The sequence below is a fragment of the Haliotis asinina genome, chromosome 3 (genome assembly GCF_037392515.1).
Source record: "Haliotis asinina isolate JCU_RB_2024 chromosome 3, JCU_Hal_asi_v2, whole genome shotgun sequence".
Taxonomy (NCBI): Eukaryota; Metazoa; Mollusca; class Gastropoda; order Lepetellida; family Haliotidae; genus Haliotis; species Haliotis asinina.
The window spans coordinates 69966264-69992923 of NC_090282.1; the positions used below are offsets into that span (position 1 = coordinate 69966264).

Here is a 26660-nt window from a genome sequence, read left to right on the forward strand (position 1 = left end):
TTGACTTAGGTTCAAGATATCCATGAAGCGGACAACCGATCTCTTTGGACTGATTCGCTGCGGTGTTGTTTACACGTATCAAAGCCCGCATTGGTGTCACACCGATTAATTATGTTTCTTCTGCTTCTATACTGAATAGTAATTATACACAATGAACGTAAAAACATAGATCGGTGTGTGGTGCCAGTGATGTTTTTTCATAGTTTTCCCTGGAACCTCTTTTGTGCACTTGGAATTTCATTTGGAAATCTGATGGTAACTTAATGTAAAGGTTGCATTTTGCCCTAAAATATACGAAAAGCAACACAGCAAAAATAACATCGTTGCCGTTCTTACCTAAACCTAGTAGATACTGGGTAATGTAGGTTTCCGTTAGGTTTCAGCATCTGGAAACAACAATGAGAGTTTCCGCATCGTTTACAAAACTTTAAAGGAAACCCACTGGAGCCCCTATTGGAATCTGGGCAACGTAAACTCACTGGAGCCCTATCGGATTGTGGGTAACTTACGAGTTTCCATTTTCCGGAAACTTGATGGAAACGTAAAGAAACCATCCGGAAACCTACCTGAAACATAAGTTTCCATTTCGTTTCAGTTAGGTTATTTTTGCCGTGTAAATGCTTTGTTTTTCAATTTGTGAAATTATTGCTGTCGGATTCACAACATATTTGACGGAAGCATGCTGTAATAATTATACATGTACAGTATCTTATGCACTTTGCAGAGTGCAGTCAAGGCACATACGGCTCGGGATGTAGATCAATCTGTTCCAACTGCCAAAGCGGAAGTGTCTGCAACCACATGACTGGTCAGTGCCCCATCGGATGTGAACCAGGGTGGACTGGATCTAAGTGTAGCGAGAGTATGTTGTCACCTGTTTATTATTTACCATGAGTGGTCATTCAGTGCAATTTATTGCAAGGGCAAACTGCATACATACTGTAAGGTCTACCGCCAAACACAGGGCATACAACATATTTTACATCTTCAACACATATCACAATGCGTGCAAAGGTTCTTATGATTTGCATAACACTTACCTTTACGTATTTTCTAAGCCAGAAATACATTACATGATAACTTCTAAATATTAGTCATAGATGTCTACAACTGACGACGTTAATACTTTGGAAAATCGATTCGAACTGAAGTTCTGATTTCATGATTGAATAAAATATAAGTGGTCGTTTGTCGGTGATAGGTGAATGGCAGTTTTCTTTAGAACAACCAAGGTAAAGATAAATGTTTCCCATGTGACATGCACGGTGTAAGCAGGTCTTATTACCTGCTTCATATAGCATTCAACTACATCAGAAACTCTTATCAAAATGCGCTTTGGCGGTAACATTTGACCCACATATTGAAGCGTACATTCAGTTTTGGTCACCAAGTTCCCATGGTCTTATTGCTCATGTATATATTTACTTAATTTCTTTTGGTGGTTTCTTGCTAGAAATATTCTTGAAATATGTGTTTCTTCTGATATCATTTCTTATCTTCTTTGTAGTGTGTCGTGATGGCACCTACGGCTTAGGATGCAGATCGAGGTGTTCCAACTGCCACACGGGAAGTGCCTGTGATCACGTGACTGGTCAGTGCCCGGCTGGATGTGAACCTGGATGGACTGGATCTAAGTGTAACGAGAGTAGGTTGTCAACTGCATATTATTTTCGTTAGTCGTCATGTCTAGTGCCCTTCAGTTATTACGTTCAGTACCCAAATAACATACATGTATATCATACAGTTATGCTACGCTGCCTTTCATGTCCATTGCAATATTTAATTTCCACGAATGCAATTGTGAAAAGTAAAATACTTTATTTCCATTCACAATTCAAATGGTTTCTTGTGCTCTGCGAAAGCATGTTGTGCATATGTTGTTGGTGAAATGCGTTTCTGTTCTAATCCCTAGCCTATAACATACGTAGATTGACGAAAGTAGTAATATGTTCCCTGTACCTGCCTTGGTTCTAGAATAGAAATGATTGTTTCACGACTTTTGTAAAATACAATGTCCATGATACCTTATTGCTATCAGACTTCACAAGATGATATATAATATATTTATATTGTATGTAGCAAGCAACATGATACTATCACTACTATCATTTGATGTGTGCTTTGCAGAGTGCAGTCAAGGCACATACGGCTCGGGCTGTAGATCAATCTGTTCCAACTGTCAAACAGGAAGTGTTTGCAATCACGTGACTGGTCAGTGCACGGCTGGATGTGAAACTGGATGGACTGGATCTAAGTGTGACGAGGGTACGCTGTCACGTGTTTCTCAATGACCCTGACTATAATGTTCAGTTAATATTGTACAAAACATAACTTAAATGTCATCAACATTCACGTGTCTAATCATATTAGATTGTTTCCTCAACTAATTATACGTGTGGCATCACATCCTAGTACGTATGACTATACTGAACCAATAACGATACTGCAATGTTTCATTGTCCCGTATGTTTTGTGTTTATACAACCTACGCAAGATAAAAAATACATGCATATGCCGCATCAGGGGCGCATCAGAAGTGGGGTGTGTGAAGAGGGGGCGTACTACTGAGAAAAGGAGGTGGAGCGTGAATCTACAAAAACATATCTTGTGAAAGTAGTGTTGGCAAATATTCCATATACACAGACACACACACACACACACACACACACACACAGACACACACGCATGCATGCATACATATATATATCCTCTTTTGCAGTGTGCAGAGAGGGCACATTCGGTTCAAGGTGTGCATTCAGCTGCTTACACTGCAGGACAGGGACAGTCTGCGATCACGTGACTGGTCAGTGCCCGGATGGATGTAAGGCAGGCTGGGAAGGAGTTAAGTGTGATAAGGGTGAGTTATTTATGCAAAACATATATCCTATACATTCTCTTCACATGCGCGATATTTGCACTTTTTTTTAGCAATTAGATGCATGATCCGCGTGTAATTCATCGGGCATAAAGTTTGCAGTTGGGTCCCCAAAGTTGCATTTACATGACACCCTTTTCCGCCCGGGGTATTTTACCTTCCGAAGGCTAATTTATCCCCATGGACAAAGAATGTGCGTTTACATGGGTTTTAAGACGGTAGGTTATTCATCATTCTTTTTTTCAATCTGACCATGGACAGGTACGGGTAGACTAATGCTTGTTTAGTCTCTAAATATATATAATTTGGATAGTAACAAACCAACATCTATATATTGAAAAGGAGAACCAGTGTTATACTGACTTGTGACTTTGTATACCTTGCTCTCGTTACATAACAATACATAATTTGAACGTAAACGAACTGTCTCTGTTCTGTTTTGCTGGTTCACATGTTTTTTCTTACATTGTTTGTCACAGTAAATTCTTAACTGTAACAAAATTGTGGGATCGTCCAGGATAGAATTCATTTGACAGTTGAGACCTTTTGTGAAATATATTCCAGATTTCTGCAGTTTTGCAACAAGTTAATTGTGGAACCAGCAAAATGGTGTTTGAACTTGAAAAGTTTGTATTGTCCCCTGACTCACAGACAAGTAGTCAGTTGAGGAAATCAGATTTAGTACAAATTTCTTCACATCTCAAACTTGATGCCAAACCTGTTATGAGGAAATTTCAGATTTTGAAAAATATGTTGAATCATTATATTGATGAAGGAATTTTTGAAGATGATGTTATGGAAATAGTGCCAGAGGAATGTTCAGACCTGTTGGAAATTAATAAATTAGAAATGGAAATGAAAAGGTTTGAGATGGAGAAGGAACGAGAAAGGGAAAGAGACAGAAATGAATTAGAATTGAAGAAAGTGGAAATTGACAGAGAAATTGCTCTGAAAAAGCTGGAAAACCCTTCTCAGTCCTTAGATTCTTTCACGTTTGACATTGCAAGGCATGCTAGACTCGTACCTCCTTTTAATGACAAAGAAGTTGACAAATATTTTCTACATTTTGAGAAAGTTGCTGAAAATCTCAAGTGGCCTAGAGAGTCATGGACTATACTATTGCAAACTGTTTTGAAGGGTAAAACTTATTCAGCTTTGTCAGTACAACAAAGCTCAGATTATGATCTTGTCAAGAGTACACTTTTGAAAGCTTATGAGTTAGTACCTGAGGTTTATCGTCAGAAATTCAGAAATGTTCACAAAAGGGACAATGAGACATTTGCTAGAGAAAAGGAAACATTGTTTGATAGGTGGTGTGGGTCTAAGGAGGTCACAGATTTTGATGGTTTGAGACAGTTAGTGTTGATGGAAGATTTCAAGCAGAGTGTTCATGCTGACCTTAAGACTTATTTAGATGAACAAAAGGTTGATGACTTACATAAGGCAGCAATGTTGGCAGATGATTATTGTTTGATTCACAAGAGTTGTTTTAGGTCTCCGGGTAATACAAAGTTTTCTGACCATAAGGGCTTATCCCCGGTTAAGACTTTAGGACATGCAGGTTGCAGTGGTGTTAGAACAGGTTCAAATTCTAGTGCCAAGCAGTCACATACTTTTCAGTCTAAGCCTAAGACTACCAGTGGTTCTGATCTTGTTTGTGCATATTGTAAGAAGCCAGGTCATTTGGTGTCTACATGTTACAAACTCCATTTTAAAAATCAGGCTACAGGTTCCCCAAATGCTTTTGTGTCCATCGCACCTAAGCCTTTCTTTAGAGGTGGTTCGGAGGAGAGTTTTGTCTCTGAGACTAAGTCTCCAGATTCTGTAGTTTGGAAGGAGTTTTTACCCTTTGTGTATAAGGGTTCTGTGCCACTTATGGGAGATAATTCTACCCCACGACCCGTTGTTATCTTGAGGGATACTGGAGCTCTTCAGTCTCTGATTTTGAAGGATATTTTGCCTTTTCGTGATGAGTCTTCAGCTAACTCAGATGTTTTGCTTCAGGGTAAAGGTGGCAATTCTTCTGCTCCTCTCCATTTTATAAATTTGACCTCAGATCTGACTTCAGGTGAGGTGAAAGTTGGTGTTCTTGACTCTCTCCCAGTTCAGGGTGTCGATTTGTTGATCGGTAATGATCTTATGGGGGCTAAAGTTGGCGCTGATCCTATTGTCACTGTTTTGCCGGAGAGTTCAGTTAGTACTGAAAAGTTGGAGGATGAATTTCTGGGTATTTTTCCCTATGTGCAGTGACTCGTTCAATGTCGAAAGGCATTTCAGAATGATACGATTTATGATTTGTCAGGTACTTTTATGGATCATTCTTTGTGAGGTGGGGCGGATGACTTATCTTTAGTAGCTCTTCAGGACTTCTTGATAAGTCAGATAGTTTGTCAGGTGGTGAACATGTTCTTTCCAGTGAGCAGCTTATTAGTTGCAAAGTGAGGATGTTGAAGTGCAGAAGTTGGCCAGTAAGGCTGTTTCTTTTGAGGAGGTTAGCAAGGTTCCAGTTTGTTATTACTACAAGGATGGTGTTCTGATGAGGAAATATAGGTCGCCGGATGTTCCTGCGGAGGATGAATGGAAATTGTACCATCAAATTGTGGTACCGAAATTATTTCGAAAACATTTACTTTCATTGGCACATGAAAGTCCCATGGCAGGTCATTTGGGTGTAAACAAAACTTGTGAGAAAATTTTGGCACATTTCTTTTGGCCCAGTTTGAGACCAGATGTGGCTGAATTTTGTAAGACCTGTCATGCATGCCAAATTGTTGGAAAACCGAATCAGAAAATTCCTACCGCTCCCTTGAAACCTATACCGGATTTCAGGAACCTTTCAGTAGAGTTTAAGTTTCCACGCTAGTTATAAATACTAACTGTGATAATCTAGTGATTTTACTGTCCTTCGTCGACAGGTTCTTCATAATGTGCACATATGTTTGGGTTTTTAATATCACATATGTTCTCGTCACGATATGGCTGCAATATTGCCGATGTGACGTTAAATATTAACTCACTCACTCACTCACTTTCAGTAGAGCTATTGCTGATTGTCTTGGTCCACTACCTTAAGTCTGGTAATCAGTATTTACTCACAATCATGTGTGCTTCTATCAGATTTCCTGAAGCAATTCCACTTCGTAGGATTGTTGCTCCTGTGATTGTCAAAGCTTTGATCACGTTTTTCACCTTAGTTGGTTTACCAGATGTTGTTCAGTCTGATCAGGGCTTTTCACTTGTGGTGAGAAAGTGTTAGTTTTACTTCCCATTGCTGATCAGCCACTGAGAGCAAGATATCAAGGTCCATGTGTTGTTGACAAAAAGGTTAGCGACACAGACTATGTCGTCCTGACGCCTGGTCATCGTAAACAAAAGAGACTGTGTCATGTCAACATGATTAAGAAATATCATGACAAGTTAGAAACCAAACATGTCAATTTTATTGCCTCACTCTCCCCAGTAACTGATTGTACTAAAGACAATTGTGAAAATGTTGACAACATTGATGACTGTGTTAGCAATGTGAAGTTTGATGATCTTGGTGATAATGTTTCACCAAAGTTGAGAAAGTCTGATGTGTTAGCTCACCTTGATGAGAAACTATCACATGTATTCCATGAGATGAAAGTTCAGATGTCAGATTTGATTTATGAGTTCTCTCACTTATTTCCTGATGTAACTGATGTTAGCCATGATATAGATGTAGGTGATGCTGTGCCTGTAAAACAACACCCTTATTGGATGAATCCAGTGAAGCATGAAATTCTGCGGAAAGAGGTGAAATACATGCTGGACAATGACATTATTGGACCCAGTGACAGTCCGTGGAGTTCACATGTGTTCTTGTGCCGAAGAGTGGAGGTGGTTGGCGCTGCTGTGCTGACGTGAAAACTGTCATTGCACTTTCACGAACTGACTCCTATCCTATTCCGAGAGTAGACGATTGCATTGATCGCATTGGTCAAGCTAAGTACCTACTGAAGGGCTTCTGGCAGATTACTCTTACAGACCGTGATATCAGCATTCACTACACCAGATGGACTGTATCAATACAAGGTGATGCCGTTTGGTCTGAAGAACGCTCCAGCGACGTTCCAGAGACTTGTCAACAATGTCACATCAGGCCTTGATCATGTCCAGGCGTACATGGATGATGTCATCGATTACAACATGGAGTGGGATGACCATCCTAAAAGGACTAGTGCCTTCTTCGAAAGACTGTCTGAGGCGACGTTAACTGTGAATCTTGCCAAGTGTGAATTCGGGAAGGCACAAGGGGAATTTTTAGGGCATGTTGTAGGGCACAGCCAGGTACAACCAGTTCATGCTAAAGTTGAGGCAATTGTTCATTTTCTAGTGCCTCAATCTAAGAGAGAACTCATGAGATTCTTGGGTATGGCTGGCTATTACAGAAAGTTTGTCAGAACTTCTCAGATGCTGTATTTCCACTTACCAACCTTTTGGGGAGAAGGTAATTCTTTCAGTGGGATAGCAGTTGTCAGACTGCATTTGAAAAAGTCAAAGCCATACTCATGTATTCTCCAGTATTACAGACACCAAATTTTGAGAAAGCGTTTAAGTTGCAAATAGATGAAAGTGATGTTGGTGCAGGTGCTGTCCTTATTTAAGAAGATGGTTCAGGGATTGAACATCCAGTTTGTTACTTTTCAAAGCAATTTGACAAGCACCAAAGAAATTATTCGACCACTGAGAAAGAGACATTAGGTCTTTTGTTAGCTTTGCAGTATTTTGAACTGTACCTTGGTACTACCACTTTGCCAACTGAAGTTTTTACTGATCACAATCTCTTGACTTTTCTTCATGAGATGAAGAAAAAAATCAGAGACTTATGAGGTGGAGTTTGACCTTGCAAGGGTTCAATCTTGTGATCAAACACATTAAAGGCAAAGACAATGTTTGTGCTGATGCACTTTCCAGGGTATAAATGTATGGTGACCTGATGATGCTGTATGTATGCATTTTGTCATAGTAACACTAGAAAAAAGTTCACCTTTACAAGCTCGTAAATGTCTTGTAAAGATGATGTTTACAAGACATTTACAATTTTGGAAAGATGATGTTTACAAGACATTTACAATTTGTAAAGATCCACAAGGGGAGATAACTGGTGGGTCATGGTAAAACGGTCCGCAAGGCCTCAAATTCACACCTAATAAATCCCAAAGGCTAATTACAGTTTGACCCCACGACATAATTAATGAGGTAATTGGGGCGTGAAATAAGAGTGGGACAGACCACTGTTCAGGGACAGGGGTCACTCTGTTAGGGGTAGGATGCTGATGCTCTTACTACAGTGTTCGGTGGAGTGAAGATGTATGGATGTTTCTTTCACTATGCGCAAGCTGTTTAGAAAAAAATTCCGACTCATTATCCCACTTATTTTGTGTTTGGGAACTGTGAATAACAATAACCATAAACAATATCACCTTGTCACTTCTGATGATATGCTAAATGATAGAGATTGTGTTGTGATAACATAACACATGACAGTATATATTGCTATGAATCATGTGGTCGATCCAACCTTTACCAGTAGTACCAGTGATCCAGATGGGATAGGTCACCTTTTGAAATATTTCACAATCATATTTGATTTTTGTTGTTTCTGTTGATTCTTCCTTTCTGTGGTCAGCCAAGCAACAATCCACCATAATCCCATAAAATCATTGAGGCATGAAGTCCCATAAGCCGAATGAACTGTACCTGACTGAATAATTTTAGGCTTCGTGGGACTACACCTGTTGTACACGGGCTAGTTGCAGTTAACACATACTGCTATATTTAACATAACTAAACAATAACCTTCAGGAATGGAACCCCGTGACAGAAATGTGCCGTGGACAAATAACAGGTTGGAGGTTGGCATGGGAGGTTAAAGTAACTTGTTGGAAAAGCCCATCCCAACGTTTTCGAGATGATAAATTTCATGTTGGCCTGGAGACGCAAATTAATTAACTGAACATGGTGCAACATAGTGCTGGCCAGACACTGCTCCCAAAGAAAAAGAAACATCAAGACCTCCAGAGAGAACTGCCCACCATGGAACATAGGGCATTATTAATATGTTGTATTATTTTGATAGGTTATCTCATGGAACGAAACTTTCTAAAAGGTCACATAAAAAAGGAAAATACAACTTTGCAGATTCTGATACCTTTCGGTATGCAGTTGCCGAAACAAATCATAAAAAATGCAAATTCAACCTATAAAGAAAAAAAATGTGATGGAAAAAAACCCGCGAATTCGGAGTTCAAGCAATTCACTAATTTCCCCCAGCGCTGGGGGGAAGAAGTTGTTTCAACTGTTGTGCTGCGCTGCCCCCATAACGCATGCGCAGTGAATAGTTTTGCGGAGCTTGAAACAGTATGCATGCCCAGAGTATGAGGTCGTGAGCAGTAGTCTAAAACAAGTAAATAATCTACTCGTTACATAAAAAAACATGTTGATTGTAAGAAGCAACCTCTACCACAGAGAAAGCTTAATGTCTGGTTTATTGACACCTATATGTATGGCTGCCTGTCTGCTAAAGACAATATGCAATACGCACCTTCAATCATTGACCACATGCAATTTAAACTTAACACCTATCAGGCTATACGCCATAAACAAAATAAATTGATTGATGACTCATGCACCCGAGTCCTGTCTCAGCCACATTATGTAATTAAGCAGGTGTGATACTTGTACATATGAGATGTTTTATGTCTATGGGTTGCAAACAAACTGCATCCTTTTTTCTCGGATGACTGGATCTGACGGACACTGGTGCAAACGCTTGTCAGTTTCAAGTCCTGCTTTGTACTTGGACGAATGACAGTTTCCAGTAGTTCACCACCTCTACTGAGATGATTTTTGATTGAATTGAACGCAAATTCAGAGATGGGTTTACAAAAACCAACATCTCTACATACATTCTTTATGGATAACCACATAGTGTATATGATTTTGTTTGACAACGGTATATCAATCCATACTGAAACGACGCATCATATACAATACAAAATATTGTTATCCATAAAGAATCTTACTTTCTTGTGACTCGCCATACTTCTAAAATGCCCATCAAACACATCATCTTTCTAAACACACTATGGGCCCCACCTTATGAGCCCTCGGCGTATCAGCAAATGAAGCAGACAATCGGTAGCCGTCGTTACACTTGAGTGCACATCCACCAGCTATGAACAGGGTTTGGTCTACCGCGGGCTTCGTTACGAGGGACGAAAGTACAAGTACAACCAGGGATACTCTACAATACTCTATATAGGCTCCCTGGTACAACATATTGCACTTCTGTACGCTTGTAAGTTTATTTATTTTCTTAGAAACAGCAGAACTGATATGATGGAATATATGTTACTAGTACTTATAGTGGTGGAATATTTGACATGTTGATATTTCATATGTTTGGCGGGGGGGATCTCGTGATCAATAGTGGTAACGCCAAATACTAGTAAGTTCTTATGCACCTTGTCCCTGTAAAAACACAGAATGGCCTTCGTTCGACTTTGTGCATTGTCATTTTATTCACATGGCATAGGAACCATATTTGAGGTGTGGCGAGTCACACTGCTTCCATTTCCCTCGCTACTCTGCTGCATCTTTATTGGATTAAAAAATTGGATAAAAAACATTTTGAAATTGTTTCTGATGAGTTGTAGGCTGGTTTGACATCTTGCAGTGTCATCATCGATCCGAGGAGTGGGTTGCTTAGGTGGTGAAAGTTGTAATGTGCTGAATTTGGTTTATGACGCGTGAACAAGGAATTTAGCATATCCTAACATTGAAATAAATTTGATGTTCGCTTGATAGTGCTCCATGGTCAATACTGCACTGTTGATGGAAATGGTATTCTATAATGCTGAACTTGTTTCACTTTTATAATACTACCGTCTTCCATGCAAATTAAATAATCCCAAAACAAACAGACAGTGTCAGACTTACACTAGATGTTTATTTACAGATTACAACAAGAAAGAGGAAGATTAAATGTCCTACAAAAACATTCCATTTACAAATTTACGGAAAATATGTTACACATTATTATCAAATATACAATCAAAAACAATGCGGTAGCATTGTAGTTGTGCATTCTTTAATACTTGTTCATATTTTGCATTCTTATGGCTGGGGAGGTCTGCCTGTTGCATCCCTTCGACTCGATTTCTGAAGAAAACAGTCAATATGATTATACTTGCATCAAGTGAATGGTAAACCAATGTGAAAATAGAATCAATGATTATTCTCATAATCTGATAGCAAGTATTATTAATACTTGTGTATTTAGTGCATTAGAACACAGGTGTTGTATGGTACAACCTTTTTTCTCCTTTGAAAGATCACACGGATTGATACTGAGGGGTGATTGCTACTGTATCTCCCAGCCTTGAACAAAGCCTTAACACATAACAAGGCCTAATCCCTTGTTCATTGATGAGCAAGTCATGTCAGTAAGGGTTCATTAATTAACAAGGCCTAATGCCTTGTTATTTGATATCATCTCAGTTAAGATTCATCAATTAACATGCCTTCTTCCTTGTTAATTGATGGTAAGCCAAGTTACGTAGTGCATCCTCTTAAAACAGTTTCATCTAATTCTTGATTCCCGAAAGCTAGTTAAATTGGTTTTCATGTTTTACTTAATGTAGTTTTTCTGGAACATGATTGTGTTTGTTTTGGTGGTTTTTCTTTCGTGAGACGGTTTCCTTTTTTGTCTGCAAACATCTTGTCATAGCCACTGCAACAAACAAAATACAATACCCTGACAGAAACTTTATGTTTCAATAAAACTGACGTATATTATAGAGTGATTACAGAATTATAACAAGAAGTCGTCACCAAACACATGCCCTCGATTCAAACGGTTGAACAAAATCGTCCATGAACATCACATTTTGTTGCATAATTTTACTGTGCAACAAAAGTCACGTTTGGAGCTCAAGAAATGAGCATTCTTATTTATATGACAGTGGGTTGTGCTTATTTTTTATTGTACACTGATGCATATAGGACAGAGCATTAAGCAGAAACGCAATACCTTGAAACTCAGCGTGCGGGAGAGCTGCCTTAGCGTCCTTATTCTGTCCTGTTTCCAACCTGAAAAAATACAATTCTAAATTTATTGTCTGTTTACAGACTCAGCATTCTGTAGAGCCTGCCTCACAGTTGTCTGTGAAAGTAAATTCATGGGAAAAATGCAATTAGCATTTTGAAAAACCTAACAAAATGACTAGCAGGTATTACAACTAAAGTCTTAAATAAAGTCGAATTACTCCTAATACAACATCGTATAAGAATATCTTGTCTGAAAACGTTACAAACATTTACAAAGAAATAAACAATCAATTTAGTTTTTAAAATATATTAGTGTTAAATTTGATTTTGAAATGCCTTAGCGATTTTGAAAGGGATATATCTATTAAAGTCACCATTCCATGCATATAATAACGTGTGATATGGGAACCCAAAATACGTATATGCATGAATACTGAGATTAGTCTGTATGCCTCCGTGATTGCTGTTTTTGATGAAACCTATCTCTTAAAACATAAAAGAGAACGTTTTACGTCTGTAAGAATCCATCCAAAATCAGTCTTATACTAATTATACATTATAATTGAAATTACATGCAACAGGTAATCCTTCAGTTCAACCACATAAAACAGCTGGTGTTACCTGGGGAATATATTCCACCCCCATAGCCTGATTAAGTCCCAGGAAGGATATTTATGACATGTAATAAACCTTTGATCAGCCAATTACTCGGGCTGTTGTTCTCATATCGTGATTCAATATACTAAGCACTTACTGAATGGCAGGGATACTCTACGACTCTGTGTATTGAGCTCCCTGCTAAATGATATGGTAGTCTTGAATGTAAGATTTCTCAACTACCATGCTGCTGAAGGAACACATGGCATCATCAGGATTGCCTTACTGATTTTACAAATAATATACTTGCTTCATCTGCAATATACTCACCTGAGCTGAATGTGCCCTCTGAAGAAATATCGCTGACAGACATTCTGAACGGCTTTGTAGATGTAAAGTCTCAAATTCACGATAGCAAAAATGTCCGTATGTTGGTGTGCAATGATCAACTGCATTTTCCCATCGGGTGTTCATATATGTATTTTAGATCTCAAAAGGTCATCAAATTACTTTGAGTTACTCTTCCTCTCTGTAACTTCTCCAACCAAGAAATACAATGGACAGTGCACGTGTACACAACGGTTTGTGAAACATGTAAATAAAGGTATGTCATTTTAATATGAATTTTACCAATTGACCATGCACTTGAAATAGACTATTGTTCATCAAGACTAAGCATTATCAAAACACTAACTCAAATCAGCCAAATAATCCCACTAGTGGTATCCTCTTTGGACTGAAGTTGTTTATTTTAAGAGTAAGAGGATTATAAGGCATGCTCAACTGGGTTTGGTCGTTTAACTAATCCCACACAGCCATCACCAGCAGAGGGAATGATTTACACATCTCATTTTTTGTACTTAATTATTGTGTTTGTTTTTCATTGATAAAAAATGAAATGGGATTGTGAACAGCTTTACAGTTTATATCGACATCGGTACCATACAAGGTACAATACAAAATCTAAATGCAGCATGTATTGTCACATATGTGTATAAATTTGAATTACAAACCATGGGTAAAGCTTGAAGACAATCTTTGATGGAAAGAGTGAATTATCTGATCGTAGTAATCTGTCCATCTTAAGATCTGCCTACCTCTTCGATTTGATACTAAATATGATTGAAGAATTAACCTCGTGGTTTGTTATATGATAATCTTGTATTAGAACTTTGGTTTATTTACCTTTGTAAAGTGCATTGGACACATAAAAACTAATTGTATCAATATAGAGCATTTATGAGAACGTTATTGGTAAGATAATTATGTTTGGTGTTTTGATGGTAAAATTGTGGATGCTCACCGAAGTAACCATAGACTTAACACAAAACACATCTTCAAGCAGAAAGGAAGACCGTGACAGAGTATGGAAAAGTTTTTCCCCATCTTGTTGAGTCAGTTGTGCATGAAGCGAACTATCACTTATGATGTATGATAGTGTAGCACTTTAAGAATTTCTTATATTTACGAAAGTTACCAAATGCAAAGCAGAGTGTACAGTTATGTAAGTTATGTTTTATGTATGAATGGTAAATTAAAAATGTATGTACGCCGACCATAAACAAGCAAATGATAGACCGGCACGCACCATTTAAATATTCTGTAACATACTTCTTGTTAATGATTATAATTATATATCTTGTTACACAATGATTTTTATGAATTCATTTGAGTATTTGCTCCAACCCACACGTACTGACATCACAACCAATTATCTATTGACATGTTTATGAGATTTCTGGAATACGCCAGTTGCATAACACCGTTAATGAGCACCAACATAAAAGGTCTAGGGACAGGTGTTATTTAGAGAATGCATATAGTTCCCACGGAGTAGAGTGGTAAAATCACCGGAATGAGCTTGGGATGATGATCTCGAACAAAGGCAAGACATCTGTTTTACCAGGCACAAGTATTTAGTATATAGATCAATGCTGGCCGTACACATCAACTTTCATGTTTTCACGCACCAGACGCAGTTGCATTGATATAAAGCACAAATGGACTATACAAAATATGGCTTATTCCTTCAGTTTTCATGAATAAATATGTCACATGCAAGATCTATTATGCATATCAACAGTAAGAACTCTAACAGAACAAAAGAAAAAATAAATTAGTAAGTTTACAGAGTCATGGGGATTCTTGAGAAATTTCAAAATTGTAAGAAGTAGCGGAAAAATCCTTCCTAAATTTACAAAAAAATTACAAGCCTTGTAAACATCACCTTTACAATCGTTGTAAATGTTTGTAAATATGACATTTAAATTTTGTAAATTTTTGTAAATCACCATTTTTTTTCTTGTGTAATTCTGCAAGAAGTTTTTCATATTGCTCATATTATTACTTGTCATGTTATTATGTTATTATTGCTATAATTGTAACAGAAAGTTTCTGCAAAACTTACTTTTCCTCCAGGGGGAGAGTGTTACGCGTGTGTAGTTTCTGTATATTTAGTTATTAATTCAGTATTAATTATTATGGGGTCACAATGCTTAGTGTTTTGAATATTAATTATGATGGGTCACATTTCATTTTAATAGCTGGTCAACACTTTTAGCATTTTGGTTTCCCGGAATTTATCTGCTCCTAGTTTTCGATGTGTGTACTACAGTGTTGACGATGTTCGTTTGTGCCCGAACTTTCGGGAAATGACTTAGTAAATATATAAAAAAGGCTAATTGCTGTGTGGGGGGCGACACTCACACTCATTTACATCACTTCCATACTTGGAATCCCGTCAACGCCTGACCTACATTATCTACTGTCGCACCGATTACTGTGTTGACATTCTGCCATAGTTGATTCTCTCTCACACCAAGACTTTGGTGAGTTTGCTATATTGTATTTTGTGACCCACTGACTTAGATTTTGTCTCTCTTGAATTGTATTTAAAATCTGTATTGTTATATTGACTTGTGACTTTGTATACCTTGCTCTCGTTACATAACAATACATAATTTGAACATAAACGAACTGTCTCTGTTCTGTTTTGCTGGTTCACAGGGTTTCCCTTACATTGTTTGTCACTGTAAATTCTTAACCGTAACATGTGTGACATCTTAATTACACCGACAGTGGAGTGTATGGGAATGAGGAAGAATTGGTAGGTTGATGCTCGGTGGAGAGAGAACTTCCGAATGTCAAAAGCAATGTTCAGACTTCTCTGTCCAAAACCTCAACGACAACTTGACATCTTTTTGTTGCGAGGGGCGATAACTCTCCGTTTGAAATGACATAAGCGACGGTCCGACGTCTCGCTTCCGGTCTGGTTCCGGACTCTGCGCTGCGACAACGTGCTACCTGTAAAGACAGGACTCGGCAAACGCATTGCCTTCATTGAAGAAACGATCCTTTATGATGAAAACGAAAATTCGCCAAGCTCTCTGCCTTGAACGCAGACTTGCAGTGTATTTTCTCGCCACAACATGTTGCATTGTGGATGAGGTGTGTAATGCCATTTACACATACATATTCCCAGCTGTGGCCAATTTCTCCGAAGGCGAAGCACTTAAAAGAGTTATTTCAATATTCCAAAAGAAATGGAACTTTCCCAATTGGGGAGTGCTATTGATGCAGCACACATTCCAATGGTGGTCCCTCAGCAATTCCATTCTGGTTATGTGAATAGAAGGGGTTCTATTCAATTATCATGCAAGCTGTTTCTGGTAAGTATAGGTTTACTCATGTCTGCATAGGGTGGCCAGGTTGGGTTCACGATGCAAGGCTGATCTCAAATTCTAAACTGAAGGCTTTGGCAGACAGTGCTGAGGTATTACAACAGACTGCAGAGATGATCAGAAAGTGGCTATGCCCGTTGTAATCATCGCAGATCCTGCGTATCCCTGGCTGAAGAAGTCATAGCCACAAAGGGCTTCTGTCAGAGGAACAATCTTACTTCAACTGCAGTCCGAGACTACTGAAGACACATTTGGCCGCTTTAAGGGGCGATGGAGACGTATTTCTAAGCGCATTGGTGTGGATGTGCAGTTTGTGCCAGTATTCACTGCAGCTTCAGGTGCCTTGCACAACATGTTGTTCGACCCAGACTGGCTGCGGGATGTAGATATTGAAACAGGACAGTGTGGACAAGACGTTCATCCAGATAAAGCAACTGGATCACCTCTTCGAGAAGCTCTGATAGCACAGTTTGCTAATGAAATGCAGTGGAGATTTTCTGATGAGAATTTGAGACAGTGATTACTCTATACATGTGTATTAAATGAACAGATATATATATATATCCTCTTTTGCAGTGTGCAGAGAGGGCACGTTCGGTTCAAGGTGTGCATTCAGCTGCTTACACTGCAGGACAGGGACAGTCTGCGATCACGTGACTGGTCAGTGCCCGGATGAATGTAAGCCAGGCTGGGAAGGAGTTAAGTGTGATAAGGGTGAGTTATTTATGCAAAATATATATCCTATACATTCTCTTCACATGCACGATATTTGCACAAGTTGTTGTAGCAGTTTGATGCATGATCCGTGTGCAATTCATCTGCATAAAGTTTGCAGTTGGGTCCCCAAAGTTGCATTTACATGACACCTTTTTCCGCCCAGGATATTTTACCTCCAGAGGGCTAATTTATCCCCATGGACAAAGAATGTGCGTTTACGTGGGTTTTAAGACGGGTGGGTATTCATCATTCTTTTTTTCAATCTGACCATGGACAGGTACGGGCATATGCTTGCTTAATCTCTGAATGTGTATAATTTGGACAACCCATGTAAATTGAAAAGGAGCCCCAGGGAGACCAGAGACTTAGAACTAGAGGAAATCTAGACTTGCTTCATTTAAGCCTTCAGCACTGCAGAGAGGGCTTGGACGTTGGGAAAATAATGTGGTTTGGGGACTGTGAGACAGACTAAGGTATCAGACTAGCGGTTGTCAAACAAAAGGAGAAGAAACAGATTATTGTTCGTTATGGTGTTATGTGTGACATCCTAATTACACCGACAGTGGAGCGTATGGGAATGAGGAAGAAGTCGACATTGGTAGGGCGATGCTCGGTGGAGAGAGAACTTCCGAATGTCAAAAGCAATGTTCAGATTTCTCTGTCCAAAACCTCAACGACAACTTGAAAAAAACTATTCAGAATGTGCGATCGTTTTGTTGCGAGGGGCGATAACTCTCCTTTTGAAATGATATAAGCGACGGTCCAACGTCTTGCTTCCAGTCTGGTTCCGGACTCAAACTGCGCTGCGACAACTTGTTACCTGTAAAGACAGGACTCAGCAAAAGCATTGCCGTGGTCACCCTCATTGAAGAAACGATCCTTTACGACGAAAACGAAAAGCCATAAACTGACCCATGCTTTGTTTTTTAGTTTAGAAAGGCGTCGTTTGTTTACTTTTCGTGTACAGTGCGAACTGACACGATATAGATAAAGACGGAAAACGGAATGAAAAATCGGTATATGGTCACGGCATTTCCTACGAGAGAACACGAGGCAGTGCAAGTCTTGTATCTCGTAGCATCAATGACAAGTCTTTTCATATGTTATCAACCCCTTTGTTATTTCCGTCGGTAATTCATTAACAACTGACGCATTAAAATTCTACAATAGTTTCCATATTACCACCAATCTCGATGTAAACAATCGGAGATACTCGGAGATACACCTCCAATCAACGACTATCCCCTGGAAGGTCTCACCGCCAATTTGTGATTATTACACATCCCTGACAATTGAAGAAATTCCGTATAGAATGTAACCGTTAGTTAGAAATACTATCATATTAATTACGATTTAAGATGTTGTTCCTCACTCATCTGAATCCATTTTGGTTTTAATTCTGACACTATATTTTTATGTATACTTATAAAAGTGCTACAGGCCTTCTATCCAAACAGTTATTCAGTTGCATCAGAGTCATTATAGTTGGCAATAAAATATTTACCCCTTGTAAAATAAGTCCATCTGTCAGTGCTGTGAGCCATTTTACATATGTGAATTTATTGATTCATTTCATACAAAAAAATAACACAACTTGAAGTTAATAATATAAATAGTCATATACAGAGAATTGTCTCAACAAACAACATACAGTTGTGACCGCCCAAGAGAATGTGCATGATATAGAATTACACATATGTTTCTTGTTTTGATAACAATATATTGACAAATATTTAGCTTGACAGACCATATGTTATCTAACTTTCACTTTGTTTGATGATTTTCATTGAACATTAGGCTATGTAGGTTTGTTAGGTATTAACAAGGAAAGTGTGTTTAAAATCAAATGTTTTTGATGACATAATTCGAATTTACCCCATATCATTCTTTGAAGATATGTTTATACATTTATTTATACTTTTACAAATTTAACAGATAATATGTACAATGGCTGAATAAAGTCGTGCATCTGTAATTTATTATTAAAGTACACATGCATCATCATAAAAAAAGATAGAAATACAAAATTGTACAGTGCAGCTATAATTTAAAGTGGGAAAAGATTCTGACTTTTTTTACATATTTGTGTTAACATTTTAAAAGTCAATATATTTTATCAAAACATGAAGAGCTAGCTCTAATGAATACAATATCAGTTTTTCCTGACTATCATGATAATTTGATTATTGTGAAGGCATGCTGTATGTAGACACAACAGTGATATGTAAACCTTTGTTGCTTCAACACTTAACAGTGCTATTTATTGTACTTGAGATTTAAATTAATAATCAGTATGAATATATGTATTTTTCTTTTTAGTTATGTAATAAAAGACAGAATTTGGAAAGTGCCCTTGAATATGTACTTATCCTAGTAGTACTACTTCTTCTGTGTCTGAAATGTTATATTTAATAAATGAATATTTTAATATTGTTCCCTTTTATTAAAAATTGAGAAAAATACAAAACATTTTAATCTATGCCCCAAATTCAAGACAATTAAAATGCTGTAGAAATTTGCAGTGTTTTATGCATTATTTATCCATTTTGTGATTTTATATTTCATGCTCACAAACAGTTATATACATAAAAAAGTAACTTTTAGCATGTATATCGTATTTTAAAATTCCATGGCTACATGTAGGTGATGATTAACATAATTCGTCCGTGACTGACAGTGTTATCTTATCATTACGTGACCGTTGTTTCTCACTTCTCTCTCTACCTGCTAAACATTTGTGTTGTCAAAAATCTCAATCCCATCTTGTATGACCCGATCAAATTTACGTAACATGACTTTCAGTGTTTCTCATTTCGCGCACCCCATCATCTCATCCCCGCAGTGAGTTACATGTATGCAGCCACATCGACCATAATACTAAAGCGATTGCAGGATACATACAATGAAAATACACCGCAGTTTTAAATGTGTGGCACTGAGACATCTAGTGCCAAACTCTCATTACCGATTGCGAAACGTCAACAAACCGACAAAACATGACGATCAGCTGATTCCACCATCTAGCTTCCAACAGCAATTTCTCGATACATTCGTAGAAACATAAGCAGTTATGACTATCCCAGGTGCTTCAAAGAAAATCGGAATAAATATTTCAGGACATAGTACTTGTTAGAGCATCTTAAAAGGAAAATATATACGGTTCATGCAACAGCGTGAACGTTCCCGGTGAAGGTGAAGGCTATACTGGTTAACTGTCTCTAAGTGTAATAGTAACACATACGGCTCACATTGCGCATACGACATGCGCTGTCAGTTTAAGATCCGGCCGTCCGGATCAGCGCACCTGGCGAATTAGTGAAGGGAAGATAATTTTTAAAAGATCGCCCATTCACCAAGCTGCCTTGAACACAGAGTTGCAGTGTATTTTCTCGCTACAACAGGAAAATATTGCACCATAGCCAATCATGGTGCATTGTGGATGAGGTGTGTAATGCCATTTACACATACATATTCCCAGCTGTGGCCAACTTCTCCGAAGGCGAAGCACTTAAAAGAGTTATTTCAATATTCCAAAAGAAATGGAACTTTCCCAATTCTGGAGGTGCTATTGATGCAGCACGCATTCCAATGGTGGTCCCTCAGCAATTCCATTCTGGTTATGTGAATAGAAAGGGTTCTATTCAATTATCATGCAAGCTGTTTCTGGTAAGTATAGGTTTACTCATGTCTGCATAGGGTGGCCAAGTCGGGTTCACGATGCAAGGTTGATCTCAAACTCTAAACTGAAGGCTTTGGCAGACAGTGGTGGGGGATTACAACAGACTGCAGAGATGATCAGAAAGTGGCTATGCCCGTTGTAATCATCGCAGATCCTGCGTATCCCTGGCTGAAGAAGCCATAGCCACAAAGGGCTTCTGTCAGAGGAACAATCTTACTTCAACTGCAGTCTGAGACTACTGAAAACACATTTGACCGCTTTAAGGGGCGATGGAGAGGTATTTCTAAGCGCATTGGTATGGATGTGGAGTTTGTGCCAGTATTCACTGCAGCTTCAGGTGCCTTGCACAACATGTGTGAGAGTGAGCACAAGTTGTTCGACTCAGACTGGCTGCGGGATGTAGATATTGAAACAGGACAGTGTGGACAAGACGTTCATCCAGATAAAGCAACTGGATCACCTCTTCGAGAAGCTCTGATTGCACAGTTTGCTAATGAAATCCAGTGGAGATTTTCTGATGAGAATTTGAGACAGTAATTACTCTATACATCTGTATTAAATGAACAGATATATATATATATATCCTCTTTTGCAGTGTGCAGAGAGGGCACGTTCGGTTCAAGGTGTACATTCAGCTGCTTACACTGCAGGACAGGGACAGTCTGCGATCACGTGACTGGTCAGTGTCCGGATGGATGTAAGGCAGGCTGGGAAGGAGTTAAGTGTGATAAGGGTGAGTTATTTATGCAAAACATATATATACTATACATTCTCTTCACATGCACGAAGTTTTTAGCAATTTGATGCATGATCCGCGTGCAATTTACAGTTGCGTCCCCATACCTTTACATGACACCTCTTTGCCTCCGGGGTATTTTACCTCCCGAGGGCTAATTTATCCCCATGGACAAAGAATACGCGTTTACATGGGTTTTAAGACGGATGGGTATTCATCATTCTTCTTTCAATCTGACCATGGGCAGGTACGGGTAGAGAAATGCTTGCTTAGTCTCTGAATATATATATATAATTTGGATAGTAACAAACTAACATCTATATATCGATGGTATTGATTTAGGTTCTTGAGACATCTGTGTCCAAATCCCCGGCCCAAGCAGAGGTATGGCCTTCTCCATCTCCTCTGTAGCACGATCACCGCCATCAGCAGCATCAGAGTTTTCTGCGTCTGATACTGGTGCCATGGAAAATATTCAGGGATTCATTCATACAACTGTCACCACTGTTTGCCTTCTTCGTCTAATGTATTGTTTTTTGGCTGATAGATGGAAAGGTCGAGGTTTATATTCAACAATATTATTCCACATCTTATTTAAATTTCAGAACTGAAGGATGACGAAAATGAGGGAAAATCCAACGACATTCATCTTGGTTCGTTATTTATGTTAACTACACTTCATATGGGTCTGTGCTTTGTAAATACTCAGCAATTTGGGATTTAATCCTTCAGTAGTTTCTAATAGTTTCTAAAATAAATATGCGGAATATGTACAATCATTCTAACTTGCATGTTGATGTTCACGTTGTAAATGATTGAAGGTTAACTCTATCAAACTATTAGAAACAACTTGGAGTTGGATTTTTCAGTCAGAAATAAATACTGAAACTTAAACAGTTTCCTTGATATGAAGAGTACAATCACGACCTTCCGGCGTTCTTGTCCAGCAAGCCTTCTGAGAACCATGGTCCCTCTGTCCATATCAACTGAATTATTACTTGAAATCTTTGTGAAAATAGCATATGATTAGTTTGTAGCCTATACAGCCAAACAAATGTGGCTTTATAAATATATTTCTATCATATTTTTTTTAGTTATTATTGGAGCTTCCGTTGGGGTTGCCCTGCTGTTGATAGTTGTCATCGTGGTCGTTGTTGCAGTTGTGCTTGTCAGGTGATTACCGTGCACATACCCGGAATACATGGCACGTGGTTAAGGATAACAACTTCTTTGTATTTTTTATTCGACGTTTTAGAGCTAATTCTTGCCCCATCATCGGGTGATGGACTGTTGGATGGTCAGATTCACCTCATGCATCAGCTCTGAAACATCGTGCAGAGAGTAAAAAGAATTTGTTATCGACTGGAAAACGTCTCATGTATTCATGTGTTTCGTCCATCTTCTAAAAGCCTATCAAGAAATTTGCACTTATACGTCAGTAACATTACTAGCCTCAAGTTTTATGTTTGTGTAATATTTTCGTCATATTAATTTTAAATTGAGACGTTTTAAATGAATAAAAATATAACTTGTACACTTACTAGCAGATGTCATGTTCATAGTAAGTACGCTAACTGAGGAGATACCACCGCCTCATAGTATACACGAACAAAACAGATACCATGTACACGGAATGTACACTATCTGAACATTTACCACGTACACAGAGAGTGCACTAACTGAACAGATACAACGGCCATACATATGAGCACTTTGAGTATGAAGCTTCCCGATTAGATATTATATTGCTTAATTACCCTTCTGCATTGTCCTAGAAACCCCGAACAACAACAGATACCACGTACATAAAGTATACATTAGCTGAACAGATACCATGTCTATAGAGAGTACAGTAACTGAACAGAAACTACGGCCATAGAGAGAACACTAACTGAACAGACACTACGGCCATAGAGAGTGCACTAACTGAACAGATAGCATGTATTGTGCTACGTTATTTTATTCTGAATACCATAAATCTTATTATTTTCAGACGGAAAAGACGTCCTCGTGTCAAGAATACCAGCCCATACGATACACTCCAGATGGTCAACCAACCCATCTATTCTGTGGCGACAAATGTCAGTTCAGATTACGCTACTGTCGCCGACGCTCACACACTCAACTACACTACATTTGGACGATTAGGGGTCCCCAAGGACCAAGACACCGATGGGGAACACGTCTATGCCAGACCATTGTCATTCACTGACAACGGCGAGAGCATACACTAATGAACACACAAAAGATTATGCACAATGCATGCTTGAAAGTTTTTGTTATATCCTCGGTTACAAATTCTAAACTTCTACAATTTCTAACCACTAATTCTTTCGTTACATAGATGTTAAGCCTAGAACATTGCTTTTTCTCCTTGTGCATAGTATTGTGTTACTCCAAATAGGTGGATTGACCAATTTAATAGGACATCGACATTACTATCAGGTAGATTGAAATCCACAAGGAAATAAATCTGAAAACATATTGTTTTTTAAACCGATGGGAGTCCCCATTTAATAGCGAAAATCTTCAAACAGCCCAAATTCAATCCTTCCAAAGTGTACGTGTGCCTAGGATGATATGATGTAATATCACCGAAGTACAACTTAAAATGAAATGAAATAATTCCAAATCCTAGGATGTTTCCAGTGTTATATAGGTACAAATGATGCCTTGTCATATTTGTTCTCTCTTGTATTCAAGAGTATATCGCAAACAACAGCTACTCAGACCCAAACCCACAAGCCTATGCTAACCTAACAGCCTACACCCATCGGATTCCCATCCCTGGCAGCCCGCACTGATCTCTTTCCCATCCCTAGCAACCTATCCTCACCCCTCCCCTATCTCTAGCAAACCGTACCCATCCCCTTCTCATCCATAGCAGCCATCGCCATCCCATCCCTTGCAGCCTAAAGTCAACCCCTTCCCATCCCCAGCAGTGTATACTCATCCGTTTTCTCTGGCAAAGATGTCATGTCCCTCCCATCCGTAGCAGCCTATACTCATCCCTTTTATATACCTAGCAGTTTCTACTCACTCCCTTCCCATCCCAAGCAAATAATACTCATCCCCTTCCCACCCCCACCATCCTTTACTCACCTCCTCCCTTCCCATCCATAGCAACCTGTACTCATCCTCTTCCGGGACCTTCAGCGACCCATGTTTGCCATAACAGGCGACTTGTTGTACGACGAGAGTAACGGGATCGGGTGGTCAGGCTCGCTGACTTGGCTGACAAATTAGATCGATGCTCATGCTGTTGGTCACTGGACTGTCTGGTCCACACTCGATTCTTTACAGACCGCCGCCATATTGCTGGATTATTGTTATCTCACATTATAGACATGAGTATTACCTTTCTATATTCTTTATATACATGCCATCTATCACATTTACCTAGAATTATATAGATGCAATATTTATAGTAGTTTCACGGAGGTTAGCTGTGACTTAATATTTTGTTTCCATTCTTGCTTAGTTTCTAATACGGAACACTTACAGAGACTAACTCCATAAACCTATCTCGAGGAAGTGCCCACAATACCTTCGATAACAGGCATCTTCACTTAACATCAGCTAAAAATTCAAGTTGCGTAAAGTAGCTGTTTTCCAATCATGAAACGAATGTACTCCTTTATGTGCCTTCGCAATGTACGATGAACACTATTCCAGGTAGTCACAATTGGAAGAGTGGATTTGCGTACCTTTATGCGAGCCAGGTTCCTGTTATCAGTTGTTCCTATCTTATATTGCCTTTTTATAATTAATTTGTCCAACTATACGTCTACACAAACCAACTATACGTGTACACAAACTAACTATTCCTGTACACAAACATATGCCACTTTGTTCGACGCGTTGGGTTGTTTTTCTTCATTACATCCAAAAGAAAGAAATTGGTTTATAAAATTAGCATTACACCAGACATGAAGCTGTGATGAGGCTTTGTCTCCCGAAAATTTTCTGATGCGCGTTGAACTGTATACTTCTTTCCACTGTTTTTATTTGTTTCTTTTTATTTCATTTTATTCTTATTGTATTTTTTGTGTGTTTTATTTTTGTGTGTATATTTAGGTCTCTGCTGTTAATTTTGAATTATACAAACTAACATTACTAAAGTAATCTTTCTCTCATGCGTGTCTTTACACGGTGTTTCCTTATGATTATATGTATGTCCAGGTATTTCATATGTTTATCTTTTCTACAATAAACTGATATATTTGAAATTGTTGTTACCATTCTTAAGACCAGGATTTACTGGAACACTAGGTCAACAATACTGCAACACATGAAAATTATTTTGTTTGATGTGAATAATTATGGGTGGTTTTCATTGTTTGACGTCACAGCATTTCCGTTTGATGTTTTCAGTTCATCAGTTCATCAGAAAATACACGGCTAAACATACCAGCTCGTAGAGCATGTCCATTGTTCACAAGTGACTGACTAAGTTTGTTTTTACACCACAATCAGCAATATTCCAGCCCCCTGAAAATACTTGAGTCGGGACCAGTCAATCCGGTGATCGTATTGGAATACGATGATGTGTCGATCAAGTGAGCAAGTCTGACCACCCTCTTACGACAAGCATGGGTTGTTCATACCCGGGTCTTCACTGGTTCATCATAAGACTCTTCAAGGAAACGAGGTTACAATATTGTGAACTGTCTTCACAAAGGGGCTTTTGCTGACACTTTTGCATTGAATGGAATCTGTTTCAGTGGATACTGTTTGTATCAAGAACATTTGATTCCCGGAGGGAGAATCGCATATGAAACGTTCGTAGTACTTACCGATAATGTAATCCGAATGAGTTATTTACTTACTTATTTATTTAATTAACTTAAGCCAAGTGAACACAATAAACTGTATGTTGTGATAGTTTATATGATTCCTTATCCAGGTTCCTAAGCGCAGGGACCGGTGGTAGCTTAATGGTTAGAGTGTTCGCTTGTCACCCACACACCGATTGGATTCCCCATATGGGTACATTGCATGGAGCCCATTTCCTGTGTTCCTGTGCAATGACATTCCTGGAATATTAGTAATAGCGGCGAGAAACTAAACTCTCTCACTCTCCCTCCATAAACTCACTTAAAACATGGTGTCATTCGGCAATACTCCGACATCACCACGGAATACAATATGGGTCCATGATGCAGTGTTAATGAACAAACTCTTTGACACAACAGGAAATGCAGGAACCACACGAATCCCATGTAGCAATGTTTCTGCCAATCAGTGTACACAAAAAAACAAAAACAAATCACCTTACACATCTTGTGCACTCATTTTGCA

The 26660-nt window shown here is 38.7% G+C and overlaps 1 protein-coding gene across 1 annotated transcript in view; it reads left to right on the forward strand.

The window, feature by feature from the left end:
• Positions 1 to 25588, forward strand: part of LOC137278383 (multiple epidermal growth factor-like domains protein 10) — a 57979-nt gene extending 32391 nt beyond the window's left edge. Inside the window, exons 11-19 of the mRNA XM_067810677.1 lie at positions 725 to 862; positions 1508 to 1645; positions 2128 to 2265; positions 2720 to 2857; positions 16804 to 16941; positions 21219 to 21356; positions 21965 to 22012; positions 22454 to 22532; positions 23353 to 25588. Of these exons, the coding sequence (XP_067666778.1) occupies positions 725 to 862; positions 1508 to 1645; positions 2128 to 2265; positions 2720 to 2857; positions 16804 to 16941; positions 21219 to 21356; positions 21965 to 22012; positions 22454 to 22532; positions 23353 to 23593 (1196 nt within the window). The 3' untranslated portion in view covers positions 23594 to 25588. The remainder of the gene's footprint in view (positions 1 to 724; positions 863 to 1507; positions 1646 to 2127; positions 2266 to 2719; positions 2858 to 16803; positions 16942 to 21218; positions 21357 to 21964; positions 22013 to 22453; positions 22533 to 23352) is intronic.
• The last annotated feature ends 1072 nt before the right edge of the window (positions 25589 to 26660 follow it).